Source organism: Lacerta agilis, chromosome 4 (genome assembly GCF_009819535.1).
Source record: "Lacerta agilis isolate rLacAgi1 chromosome 4, rLacAgi1.pri, whole genome shotgun sequence".
NCBI classification, from domain to species: domain Eukaryota; kingdom Metazoa; phylum Chordata; class Lepidosauria; order Squamata; family Lacertidae; genus Lacerta; species Lacerta agilis.
The window spans coordinates 90,345,149-90,357,345 of record NC_046315.1 but is presented as its reverse complement, the minus strand read 5'-3'; the positions used below and the strand labels follow the sequence as shown (position 1 = coordinate 90,357,345).

The following is a 12,197-nucleotide window of genomic DNA, read 5'->3' as shown; positions in this document are numbered from 1 at the left end:
AAGTTCATAGAAGGGAATTGTCTCATTCCTTGTTTTCACCCCCAGCCCCCTGCAACAGTAGGCCCCCCTGCCCCATCTCACATTGTTCAGGAGGAGCACCTGACTTCAGAGTAGAAGCCGGGGGGGGGGGCTGCAAGAGGGACAGGCAACTTTCCTTCCCTGAACTTTTAAGTTAACTTATCTCAGGATCCAAGCCATACCCTCTCCCATCTCTGCTGCGTTGCCCTTTCCTCCTCCGCTGCAGGATAGATTTCCTGCCACTGGCTCACCCCAACTTAGCGAAACTCACAACCCGCAAGATGAAGACCAGCAGCCTAGTTTTTCCTTGTACCTGCCTGCAATCACCTTTGAGGCATTAGGAGAATTAAGATATTTTAACCCTTAATGCTTCCTCACAAATCTATAAAGTCGCCTAAGTGAGGTTCGAGATGTACATGCACCTTCAAAAACACAAACAAATCTTGCTCCTCTGCCCCTTGTTTATAGTGTCAGCAGAGCTGGTCAGCAGTAGTGGTCACACAGCAACCATATTGTCTGCCATCAGGAAGAGAGCAAAACGATGGAACCCTCCCTCCCTACTTAGCATAGAGCACTCCTGCTATTCCTCTGGACCATTTTTGTGCTAGTTTTCATGTGTTGCAAGGTTGGGATAGTAGTTCAGCTTTCCCAAAATACGTTGTTTTCTTTCCATTCTAACTGGTAGTTAACTTAGGACAAGCAAACAATTGTGCACGTTCAGTTGGTAACAGACCTATAAATAGCTGGTGCTGGGTTTATGTTCTGGATTTATTAGGTCCTTTCCGTGTAAAACGGCTAACAGCCTCAAACCCACGCCATATAAAAACACAGCAGCAGTAATATAATGATGTAATTACTTCTGCACTCCTGTTACTCTGAGCTGATCTCTGCCGTAGTATCTGCAATGCCTCTGCTCAGCTGTAACTAAGGTAAGAGAACTGTTTTGCTGCACTAAACCACCACCCCCTCCCGTTTTTCCAGAATCCTAACATACCAAGTACGCATCAGCATAATGGTGCTCACCATACCTCTAGCTTATCGGTCCTGAGGAGTTTCTGTGTCGTGGTTGAACCAGGGACTGAGACAGGGGGGCTTCCAGAAACAATGACAGGCTGCGTGGGGACAATTTCAGTAGGAACTAATCCAACCCCAGGAGTGACGGGTGTTAAATACGGTGCAAAGCTAAGTGCTGTGTTGGATCCTATTGTTGGCCCTACAGGAAATGAGTGCTGAGAAAAGGGGGGAGGGGGGGAGAGAGAGAAGAAAAACAAACATGTAAATCCTATGGTTCTGTATTAAAAACAATAAAGGTCAAAAATTGGCTTCAATTTCCACCCAGATGCATCACTTTTTAGGAGAACCACAACTACGCTGGCCAGCCTCCAGAACGCTGCTCCAGACTCTGCAGGGAACTTTGAAAAAAAAAAAAAAGAATTTCTCTTGTTAAGATATAAACCGAGTCGACGTTCATGTGTCCAGAGCCTACAGTGATGGATAACTCACACTGCAGACAAACACTGCCGCAATAAACAGGTTCATATCAGGGAAGCAGCTTGCCTGCAGAGAATTATGACAAAAGTCAATATGGTTCTACCCTGCATGGACTGTTTACAGGCTCCTCAGCACCTGAATCTGGAGTTAGGCAATTTGCAAGGGGTATGTGAGTGCAGGTGGGTGGGTTTTAATTATTTCATTAAAAAGAAATACTGTAGTAAAATACAACCAAGCAGGTCCTAAAAATCAAGTGTTCGCTACAGAGTCAAACGATTGCCAGGGTGGAAAGACTATGCTGTTGAATTTGGTCAAAAACACCATGGGAGAACAGGGAAGCTTCCAGGCATCTGAGCAGTTTCTTGAAGCGGGGGAATGATTTAACCACGTGAGACTGAAATATGTAGTTGTAGTTTGAAATTATGGACCTTAGGCTGCTCAAAGAAAACACAGGATTGTATGCGTAATGTATGAGGGCTCACAATGCAGATAGATGGGTGTTTCCAAACACATATCATTTCATTGTTTTTAAGTGACTCGCCAGTCTGAAAAGCATTTGTGATCGTGTCTAGAATATATTATGTGCTGCTGAGGTAGCTTCCGCTACAGGCTTCGGCCTCAAAGGAAAAACATGGCTTAGCCTCCATAAATTAGACCAAAAGGGATAACCAAAACAGACATTAAGAAGCAGAAAAATTGAAGTTCACATTTTATAACTGGCTCAATATGAGGAGTTCTTAAGTCATTTTTGTGTGGGAGGATATATGAGTATTGCACATAAACACATAAGATTAAAGGTGGAAAAAGGCAGCACAATCAACTGGTAAATGGCTGGGTGGTTTTACATCAGTAAAATTAACTAAACTATAAACCTGCAAATCCAGTTGAAGGCATATATTTGCCATGATCCTTCTGGAAAACAGCGAGGGGTACGCAATACTGTTTCAGGAAAAGGAAACCTGTGGTTGTCCAGATAATGTTAAACTCAAAATCCAAAAAGTCTCAGCCAGCATGACTTGCTCCCAAGTGTGACTGCAGAGTACAACCCTTCTGAAGTCCAAAAAAACCCAAATCTGAACCACAGTTTATTATACATTATGGTATGGCCTACTTCTAGTCGGACTAAAGAAGGGTAAGTAGAAACTGTCAGTTACAGATTAGGAAATTCATAGGTATTATCTGAACCTATAAATGAATAACATGCACCTGAAATCGTGGTGACAAAAATGCTAAAGGACAATCAAAAACAATGCTAAACAAAAAGCTGCAAGTTCATAATATGATTTCCGTATTATAGGTTAAACTTTCAGAACAAAGCCATTCTAGAATAAGAATAACACCCTACAATAGCCCTGCCTTTAATGAAGAATGCATACAAATTATATTATATAATTTTTTTAATAAACTATCCAAATATAGCTCTACAGCTCAGACTTTCACTTATTGGCCTAATAATAAGCTGCCTAGTCCTGAAACTGAAACATTTCAAAACAGCTGCACAAATCTATTTATATATATATATATCTATATAGATATAGATTGTATATCTAGGTTTTGTAAATTAAATTCATATATTCTCATATGTGTGTGTGTGTGTGTGTGTGTGTGTGTATGAATTTAATTTACAAAATTGATCTAGGCATTTTATTTCAGAACTTCACAACAGCAATATTGTAATAACTACATAAGTTAAGGTGGAAATGTTAAAGCGCTTGAAATGCATTTCTCAGTTTATCTGGAAATGGCTTGTAAAGGTAATACAGACAAGTCTTTTGTTAAAGGTACTTACCATTGGCTGAAGAGGCGTTCCTGGAAACATAAATTGCATCTGCTGTGCAAGCATTGCTGCTGCAGTTTTCTGTTGGATCAGGTTGTTCCTGCCATTAATTTCTAGCTGAGTTTTCAAATGTGTTGGTGGATGAAGATATTTGCAGTTCTCCCTTGTGCAACGGCTCTGAAAAATGTGAAAATATTACTCAGTTCTGGAAATTTAACTATAGTCTGGTGTTATCACAAAAGCATCTGCAATGGTTGGCCTTTCTCCAAGGAATTACATGCCTATCCTAATCATATTGAGCATTCCATTGAAATCAATGGGAAGTATTTGTATGTAGCATATTTAGTATTGTGGTCTGATCATTAACGGCCTTGCAAAATAATACTTTGGAAGAAGAAGAAGAAGAAGAAGAAGAAGAAGAAGAGAAGAGTTTGGATTTGATATCCCGCTTTATCACTACCCGAAGGAGATTCAAAGCGGCTAACATTCTCCTTTCCCTTCCTCCCCCACAACAAACACTCTGGGAGGTGAGTGGGGCTGAGAGACTTCAGAGAAGTGTGACTAGCCCAAGGTCACCCAGCAGCTGCATGTGGAGGAGCGGAGATGTGAACCCGGTTCACCAGATTACGAGTCTACCGCTCTTAACCACTACACCACACTGGCTGGAAGTTAGGTGGAGCCTTGCTGCTGCCCTCTATGGAGGGAATGAAGGGAGAAGTTGAAGGTTTAGGAGCAGCATATCCAATGCAAAAAGGCACATAGGCATGCCCTGCTCTACTTCCAAACACACCCCATGACATATGCCATGAGACTGGACGGAGTGCTCACAGAACTGCATTTCTCAGCCACACTTCCAAGAACTTCAATGGGGGAGACTCTAGAGTCTAGCTCCAGGCTCAATCCCACACCAGGAAGAATAAGAATAAGAAGACGAGTTTGCATTTGATATCCCGCTTTATCACTACCCTAAGGAGTCTCAAAGCGGCTAACAATCTCATTCCTCTTCCTCCCCCACAACAAACACTCTGTGAGGGAAGTGAGGCTGAGACTTCAGAGTAGTGTGACTAGCCCAAGGTCACCCAGTGGCTGTATGTGGAGGAGCGGAGATGCGAACCCAGTTCCCCAGATTACGAGACTATCGCACTTAACCATTACACCACACTGGCTCTCCAGTGCCCTGCAATTGAGAAGGGTCAAGAGGCATACTCCCAGGACCAACCTTTGCTTGACACCATTCTCCTCCTTCCAGCAGATGTGATGAGAACTACCATTATTACAGTCTTCCATTCACCCACCCATTTGGATATTGAATAAAGCTGCCGCCTACTTCATGAGATGATAAACCATAAATGTCCATACTATCTTAATTGACAGATATTCACAGTTCAAAAAGAATGCACACATGACATAATAGGTTGGGTCCAAAGCAGAACTCTCCACTCTTCCAGAAGCCAGTGTGATGTTGTGGTTAGAGAAACGGAGGTTCAAATTCCCACTTAACCCAGAAGCTCATTAGGTGATGTCAGGCAAGTCACTCTGTCTATATTATTTTATAGGGTTGTTGTGAGGACTTAATGGAGGGGGGGGGGGGGGGGGGGAGAACCAGATATACTGCCCTGAGCTCACTGGAAGAAAGGTAGGATAGCAATGTAGTAAATAAGTAGTAAAAATCTGCAGAGACCGCTGCTAAATTACAGCCCCCTCTGATAACTTTAGAGCTGCTTCAGTTTACAGAAAGGCCACCTGGGATGTAACTCATTATGCCACATTTGAAATGTTTGATCTCAAAAGGAGAATATTTTTGACAGCCGTTTGTTTTGATTTGTTCAACAATAAGAAACAGGCTTCATTTTAATGGCTGTGTTCAGAGAATCCTATCTCAGCTTAATAAGCTTAATATAAATGAGCTTTTTGTCTGTGCATGCAGACCCTTCACAGCTTGTGGGAATCAAACCAGGAAGTCTTTAATGAACCATGTTTTCTGTTTTGTGCAAATAGGGAAGCTATGGTTACCAGCTTTGGGCTAAGACAGGATATTAAACCAAATTCAAACAGTGAATTAACATCCTGGCTGGTTCTGAAGTCAGGTTTCCCAGTTTGGGCAAAATGAGAAACAATGGTTAATTAGAGACTTAGTGGTTTGAATGCCTGCAATTGAAAGAGGAGTGAAGGGACTGTGTGCACAACTAAAAAGGCCAAGATACAGTTGTTCGAACTGAGCCATTCTATTTGATAAGAGAGTAAGGGATTCAATTTTTTGTATGAAGACTTCCATTTGTTTTGTTACATTAGTCTCAGATTTCAATTTAACTGAGTTATTTTACATTTGATCAAGTTAAATACAGTAATAAAAAATAGCACCCCTTCTTACATCCAGAAAGAAAACCTGTTTGTTTTTTGTTTGTTTTGTAAATAGGGAGATTTTATACTACTGAGTAATGGGGTGACATTTCCCCTAGAGATCACATACAGAGTGTTTCGAGTATCCTTTCCCTGATTCCCCACCCCTTGTCTCTAAAACTACCCAGTGCAGTTCTAACCTTACAAAATATTTGCTATTTTTACTTAAATCCATATGTAATTGTTTATTGCCTCCTACAAGCCTTAGCATAACACATTATTGACACTAAATAAATGTTTAGAAGCTGGAGCCCAATTTACTTTACAAACTGTGAAGAAATCCTGTTTGTTTCAACTGTCTTTTGATAGGTACAAGTCAAACCTCGGTTGTTGAAAGTAATCCATTCCGGAAGCCCGTTCAGCTTCCGAAACGTTCGACAACTGAGGCGCGGCTTACGATTAGCGTGTTTATCTGTATTGTAATGTCTGCTGCGTGATTTTTTAAATATATATATATATATATATATATATATATATATATATATATATATATATATATATAAGATTTTCTTGGTTTACAAAAGCGTGTGCATTGTTTCTTTCCAGATTGTGTTTTCTACAGATCAGTTACATTTGTTGTGAGACTTTAGTGTTGAATAAAGTTGGGAAGAAAGGAGGGGGGAAGAGACACATATACTAAGTAGAAGAATATAAGCTTTACCACCCCACACCCACCCCTGTACAATGTTTGTGATGGAGGAAGTCTTCTATCTGGTCAGGTGAAAGTCTCTGGGGAACCCTAACTGACAACTGGGGAGGGGCTGGAGACGGAACTCTCAGTATGCAAAAGAAGGAGAGAAGGTATGCAAATTCTGGTTGGTGGGTGGCAGATTTAGAATTCTTAGTTTCACAGTGTGATTGGCTTGAGCTGGACGTGGGGTGGAGGCAGAAGAAATGCGTATATGGCTAAACCAATGTAGGTTGGTGCTTGATCCTTGTGGTGGACAGCCAAAGATGATGAAAAAAAGATCCTATGCTTGAATACGTGACTCAGGGTTCAAACAGGGGCTTTTTACCAAAGTCCTCAGTTACGCTGTTAGTAAGGCTTAACTTTGGCCACCTCATGAGAAGACAAGACTCCCTGGAAAAGACCCTGATGTTGGGAAAGATGGAGGGCACAAGGAGAAGGGGACGACAGAGGAGGAGATGGTTGGACAGTGTTCTTGAAGTGACTGGCATGAGTTTGGCCAAACTGCGGGAGGCAGTGAAGGATAGGCGTGCCTGGCGTGCTCTGGTCCATGGGGTCACGAAGAGTCGGACACGACTGAACGACTGAACAACAACAAAGGCTTAACTGGAGTGGAGTCAAATACCAAGGCAACTGGGCAGAAGAGTTTTAATACGGTAACAGATTACATCCTCCAAGTTGTCTTGGTTGGTATTTCAAGTTCCAGTAACAAGTTAGAAAAGGGTATAAGCATTTAAGGAGATAGAACTATATTAAAGTAACCACATAAGCCTGCGTACTACATCATCTTGTAATAAATAAACATTAATATCATAGTTAAGTATAGTAACTATACCAGATTGGCTTTGAAGTACAACTATATCCCACTGGGCTATTAAGGGCACAAGTGGAATTAAATGGTGGCAGAAGTATGGGTTTAAGAAAACCACTGGAATGGAAGTTGGGTTTTGTTAATAAAGTAAGGGAAAATCCCCCCTTTCCTCCGCAAAACACTACAATAAAGCCAACTGCATACTATAGTGAGCATAAATTATAATTAATAAATTATCTGTTTCTGTTACATATGTTAATCCCATCCTTTTGCACTAATTAGGTAAATGGAAACTCAATTACTAAAGGGGCAGGTACAGCAGAGGAAAGTAAAAGGACCTAAATTCTATTATTCTAACCATCCATAAAACCTGCCTGCTTGAGACCATTGCCTCTCCTTTGCTGGAGAACAGGTCAAATTCTTCAGATCTGGGAACTAACTAGATGATACTGCTAACTGAATTGGAGAAATAGAAAGTTATTAAGCAACTGGTCTGCGGAACAAGATGTGTTAAGAAAGTATCAAGGTCACCCAGGGCAGGATCCAGTCAAAGTTAAGTATTATTTTAAGCACTGTTGATTTCAATAGGAATTAAATATGCTAAACTCTGGCTGGAAAGTCAATACCAATGGCTTACACATTACAGTCTCTCTGAGGCAAGGTCTACATTTTTACTACATATGTCCCAAGTGCCTGGCACAATGCGAGTCTGATATCACCAACCGTCTCTAAGCTTTACTGTATTATGAACAATATACAGAGGCTTTATTTTATTAGTAGGCTTCATCCTTCATTGTCCAACCAGAAAAGTGGTTTTCCTAGAAAAGGGCAAAAAGCAACAATCTTGCAAAGCATTCAAGTAGATGGATGAAAATTCCACAACTATACAAAGGCACATTCTCTTATCTCCGTGTGAGGCTGGCTGGCTGAGTTTCATTGCTTAATGATACTGCCAGAGCTGCAACTGTGCCATTAACAATGCATGTGTTTAGGGGGGCAATATTTCCCAATGAGAGGGCAGTATGATAAAACATTTCCAGTTCCTTGAGAAGGTGACAAAAAATTATGGGGAGCAAATTAAAAATAAACATAAGAACTTCATTTGCCAAGTCATTCATTAATCTTGATAAAGCAGAGCTTGAGGGGATTAAAGAAAATAAAAGACAGCCCATGTTCCATTCACATTTATAGCTGAAATGACAACCTCACACACCAAGGCAGAGTTTGCATGCATCCTGTATTATTCCTGCAAAAAACACATTAAAGCAGGGTCCGTCGGTGTAAACATTGTTTATTGGGAATGACCTTAGAGGCTGTGGGGAGGAGAAATTTGTCTTCTTCTGCCGGGGTGCTTCCTTTCCTCCTTTGAGACTGCAAGTACTCACCCCGCCATGGGGTAAGCAAGCACAATACTTTCATTATCCACCTCTCTCACCTTTACAAGATCTAACCTGCAGTCTAGCATAACAATGGAGGTTGGTCTGTTAGGTGGATCAGTGCTGCTACTCCTCCCAGCCTCAGCCAGCCCTTCCATGCCTGCCTTCCAACCTCTCCAGGTGATGGGGCTGCCTGTCAGCTTCCTCCTTCTCAGTCTCATTGTTGCTGTTATACAAATCATTGCTGAGAAGGGTGGGGTGGGGGGAAGTGGAAGGAGCTGGCTATGACTCTCATCAAGTAATCTTCTTGGTTACTTGAGTTCTACAACTTTTGTGGATCCTCCAGTTAGGAGAGCCTGCACAACTGTAGCCTCATCATCAGATGAGTCCCCCAGAGTGGATGGAGAAACACAGCCAGATGAGCGGGGTATAAATAAATAAATAAATAGGTGCTATGCAGATAAAATACACCAAGAGTGGTAAGGGAATCGGGGAAGCTAGTCAAAATATGATTAACAAAATCTGTCTCTGGCAATATCTGCAAAGCTGCCTAGCAGAAAAGTCAGAGTACGATTAAGGACATAGGTGGCAATTATTCTGAACAAACCCAAAGCAAAAATACTAGCTTAGTTCAGAAATCTGATTTCACTTGATCGAATTCTGGCATTCAAGATGACCACAGCATTGTAATACACAGCAAATGCATATTTTTAATTATCTCCATGCCACAGTCCCAACCACTTATAACAAAGATGACTGAGTTACTTGTTTCAAGCTTCTGTTTCTGACATGTACCTCACAACATGATTAAAATCACCATGGCACTTCAGATCTGAGTTGATCTGAAAGATATTTAGGTTAAAAATATAACAGTGCTTAAACTGTGCTCTATCATTAGTCCTTTTCAAGTTTAAGATTTTTCCGTAATGCTTTTCAAATGACATGTATTCTAAAAATAACCGATTTACTTGAGTGGAGTCTTTTTCTTTCTCTGTCTTATTTCAGTGTGTGACAGTAAAATTATGATGGATAAGTAGCATTTTTGTCTGAAGAAAATTCACACAGCCTGATCACTAGGCAACATCTGAGCTGGAGGGCAGAAACAACCCTACTTTGGTAAGGATTTCAAGTTTTATTTATTAAAATAAATTAATAATTGTACGCGGATGTTCCTTGAGGAAAGGGGATGAACAGCTCTCATCAACATGTCACTGCAAATGATTGCTACAGATTATTCCTATCAACAGAGATGTCTGAAATTAATTTTATGCATACAAAGATCTACAAATTAGAACTGGACTTGCAAATCTGGTAGCCAGCTGTGAAGTCAAATCCTGTCAGAATTTTAGTGATCCCCACTTCTAAGCCAGGATGTTAAGGATCATATCTTAAATAGCAGCTAGTTTATTTAGCACTTTATTAAGTAATTGCCGCTTTCAAAATTTAGGTTGCAATCCTACCTCCCCATGTTGACAAGAAAGTACAGTAGTAACAATGCAACCACCAGCAGAGGTGAGAACTGATATGAAGTTCTCTCCTGCCAACAGTAGTCAGTGGAAGCCAAAAATTGGGGTGTTTGGGTGCAAGGTCATGGAGACTTTGGATGAGCGACAACAACAAAAGCCTCTCATCACTTACCGGGGCTTCAGATGTGGTGGTATATCCACCATTCTGCACCGCCTCAGCCCTTTCCAGTATTGATTTGCCCTGGTGCAATCCTATACATCAGGGGCTGCCATCCCAGAACCCATGAAAGCTTTCAGGGTGCTCCTAAAAAGATGCCCCAGTTTCATATTTTAAAAAAGTATTTTTCAAAGTGTGTGTATGTGTATTGCGCCTCAGAAGCTAATTCCAGACCCAGCTCTAGCCCTCTTGCCCCTAGAAAGTGACTCTCACCATGTGAGACTAGTAACAACATCCCACTGGAAATCTCAAGAGATGTGGTACAACAACATATGAATTATATAGTTCTCATCTAACTTACCACCATTAAGTTTTTCAAGGGGGGACTGAACTTGATTTGTTTGATAAATAATGGTATCCCATTTTAAGTGTCTTAACAAAGGGGGCAGGTTTAGACAGACTCCAGCAATTCTTGACAGCAGAATTTGAAAATTCAGCAATGTTGCTTGGGTCCTTAGGTGTATTTGTACAGCAGACTTAACATCTTATGTAATTGTGTTGTACTCCATTGCACCAAAGTTGTTCTTGGTTTTTGTGTTTTGTTACTGTTAAAGAGATTCATAATAATAATCTAAAATAATAATAATAAAGTTTTTAGCCCACTCGGAAAGTAAGCTATAGGGCAAAATGTGCATATACCTTCTGATTTCTGCAAAATGAGAGTGGTGTAGCTACCTCGAATATTTTTCCTGGTACTGATGAATGCTCCCTGTTGTTAATAGACAGCACCAGCATTAATGTTTGTATGTGTGATCTCCATTATCAGGACCAGCAGGACACAGCGGACTTCCCACGGGAAGCATAAAGAAAGGGACAGGTAAAGGTAAAGGGACCCCTGACCGTTAGGTCCAGTCACGGATGACTCTGGGGTTGCGGCGCTCATCTCGCGTTACTGGCCGAGGGAGCCGGCATACAGCTTCCGGGTCATGTGGCCAGCATGATCAAGCCGCTTCTGGCAAACCAGAGCAGCACACGGAAATGCCGTTTACCTTCCTGCTGGAGTGGTACCTATTTATCTACTTGTACTTCATGCTTTCGAACTGCTAGGTTGGCAGGAGCAGGGACCAAGCAACGGGAGCTCACCCCGTCGCAGAGATTCAAACCACCGACCTTCTGATCTGCAAGCCCTAGGCTCTGTGGTTTAACCCACAGCGCCACCCACATCCCTGAAAGGGACAGTTGCCCCTCTCTAATTCTGTATTATGCCCACCACCACCACAACACAGCAGCCACTTTGTGACTGGCACCCCATCACTTGCTCAAAATTTGAAATTTCCACACTAGTTCTCGAAAGTTGGCAACTCCTACTATAGGCCTACAGGTTTACTCAAAATACACACTTTCAATGGGGTTTGCTGCAAAGGAGTATGCATGGGATGGTTTTTAAATATTTAACCTGCAATGATATGCACTGTCAGTCAAAAATCTTAAAATTTTACTCCAGGGGGGTCTTCCCCAATCATGACTAGATCAGTAGTTCTAAATTAGAAATTCCTGGCTCTTAATATTTCTCATATCTAATTGTTTATATACGAGGACATCACACATTTTTCCTGGCATTTTTATTCCCCATTTCTACTGTCTCTGTTTCCTACTAGTTCAAGGTGGGGGGGCACTAAATCTTGATTCTTTAAAGCTATAATCCTTAACACACTTACTAGAGGGGGAAATCCCCAATAAACACGGTGGTGCTTACTTCCAAGTAAGCATGAACAGGATTGTGCTGTAAATCAATTACTGTCTAATAATTAGGAAACTGCACTGAATGGATTATATTTCTCTTAATGAACATTCAGCTTTTTAAAATGTACAATCCCAAACTTAAAAAGGAGAAGCAAACAAACATATTGTATTTTGTGGTTCTCTTTAAACAACCAAATATATTACAAGTCGTACACTTAATTGCTCATTTCAATGTAAGATGACAGACTCTTCTGTTAGTGGAAGGCTACA

The 12,197-nt window shown here is 41.2% G+C and overlaps 1 protein-coding gene across 11 annotated transcripts in view; it reads right to left on the bottom strand.

Moving 5' to 3' along the window:
- Positions 1-12,197, bottom strand: part of MBNL2 (muscleblind like splicing regulator 2) — a 72,984-nt gene that overhangs the window by 30,996 nt on the left and 29,791 nt on the right. For all 11 annotated transcript variants that reach the window (XM_033147900.1, XM_033147899.1, XM_033147902.1 and 8 more), the window contains exons 3-4: positions 3,299-3,463; positions 1,047-1,247 (exon numbers count right to left, since the gene is read on the bottom strand). In XM_033147900.1, the coding sequence (XP_033003791.1) occupies positions 1,047-1,247; positions 3,299-3,463 (366 nt within the window). The remainder of the gene's footprint in view (positions 1-1,046; positions 1,248-3,298; positions 3,464-12,197) is intronic.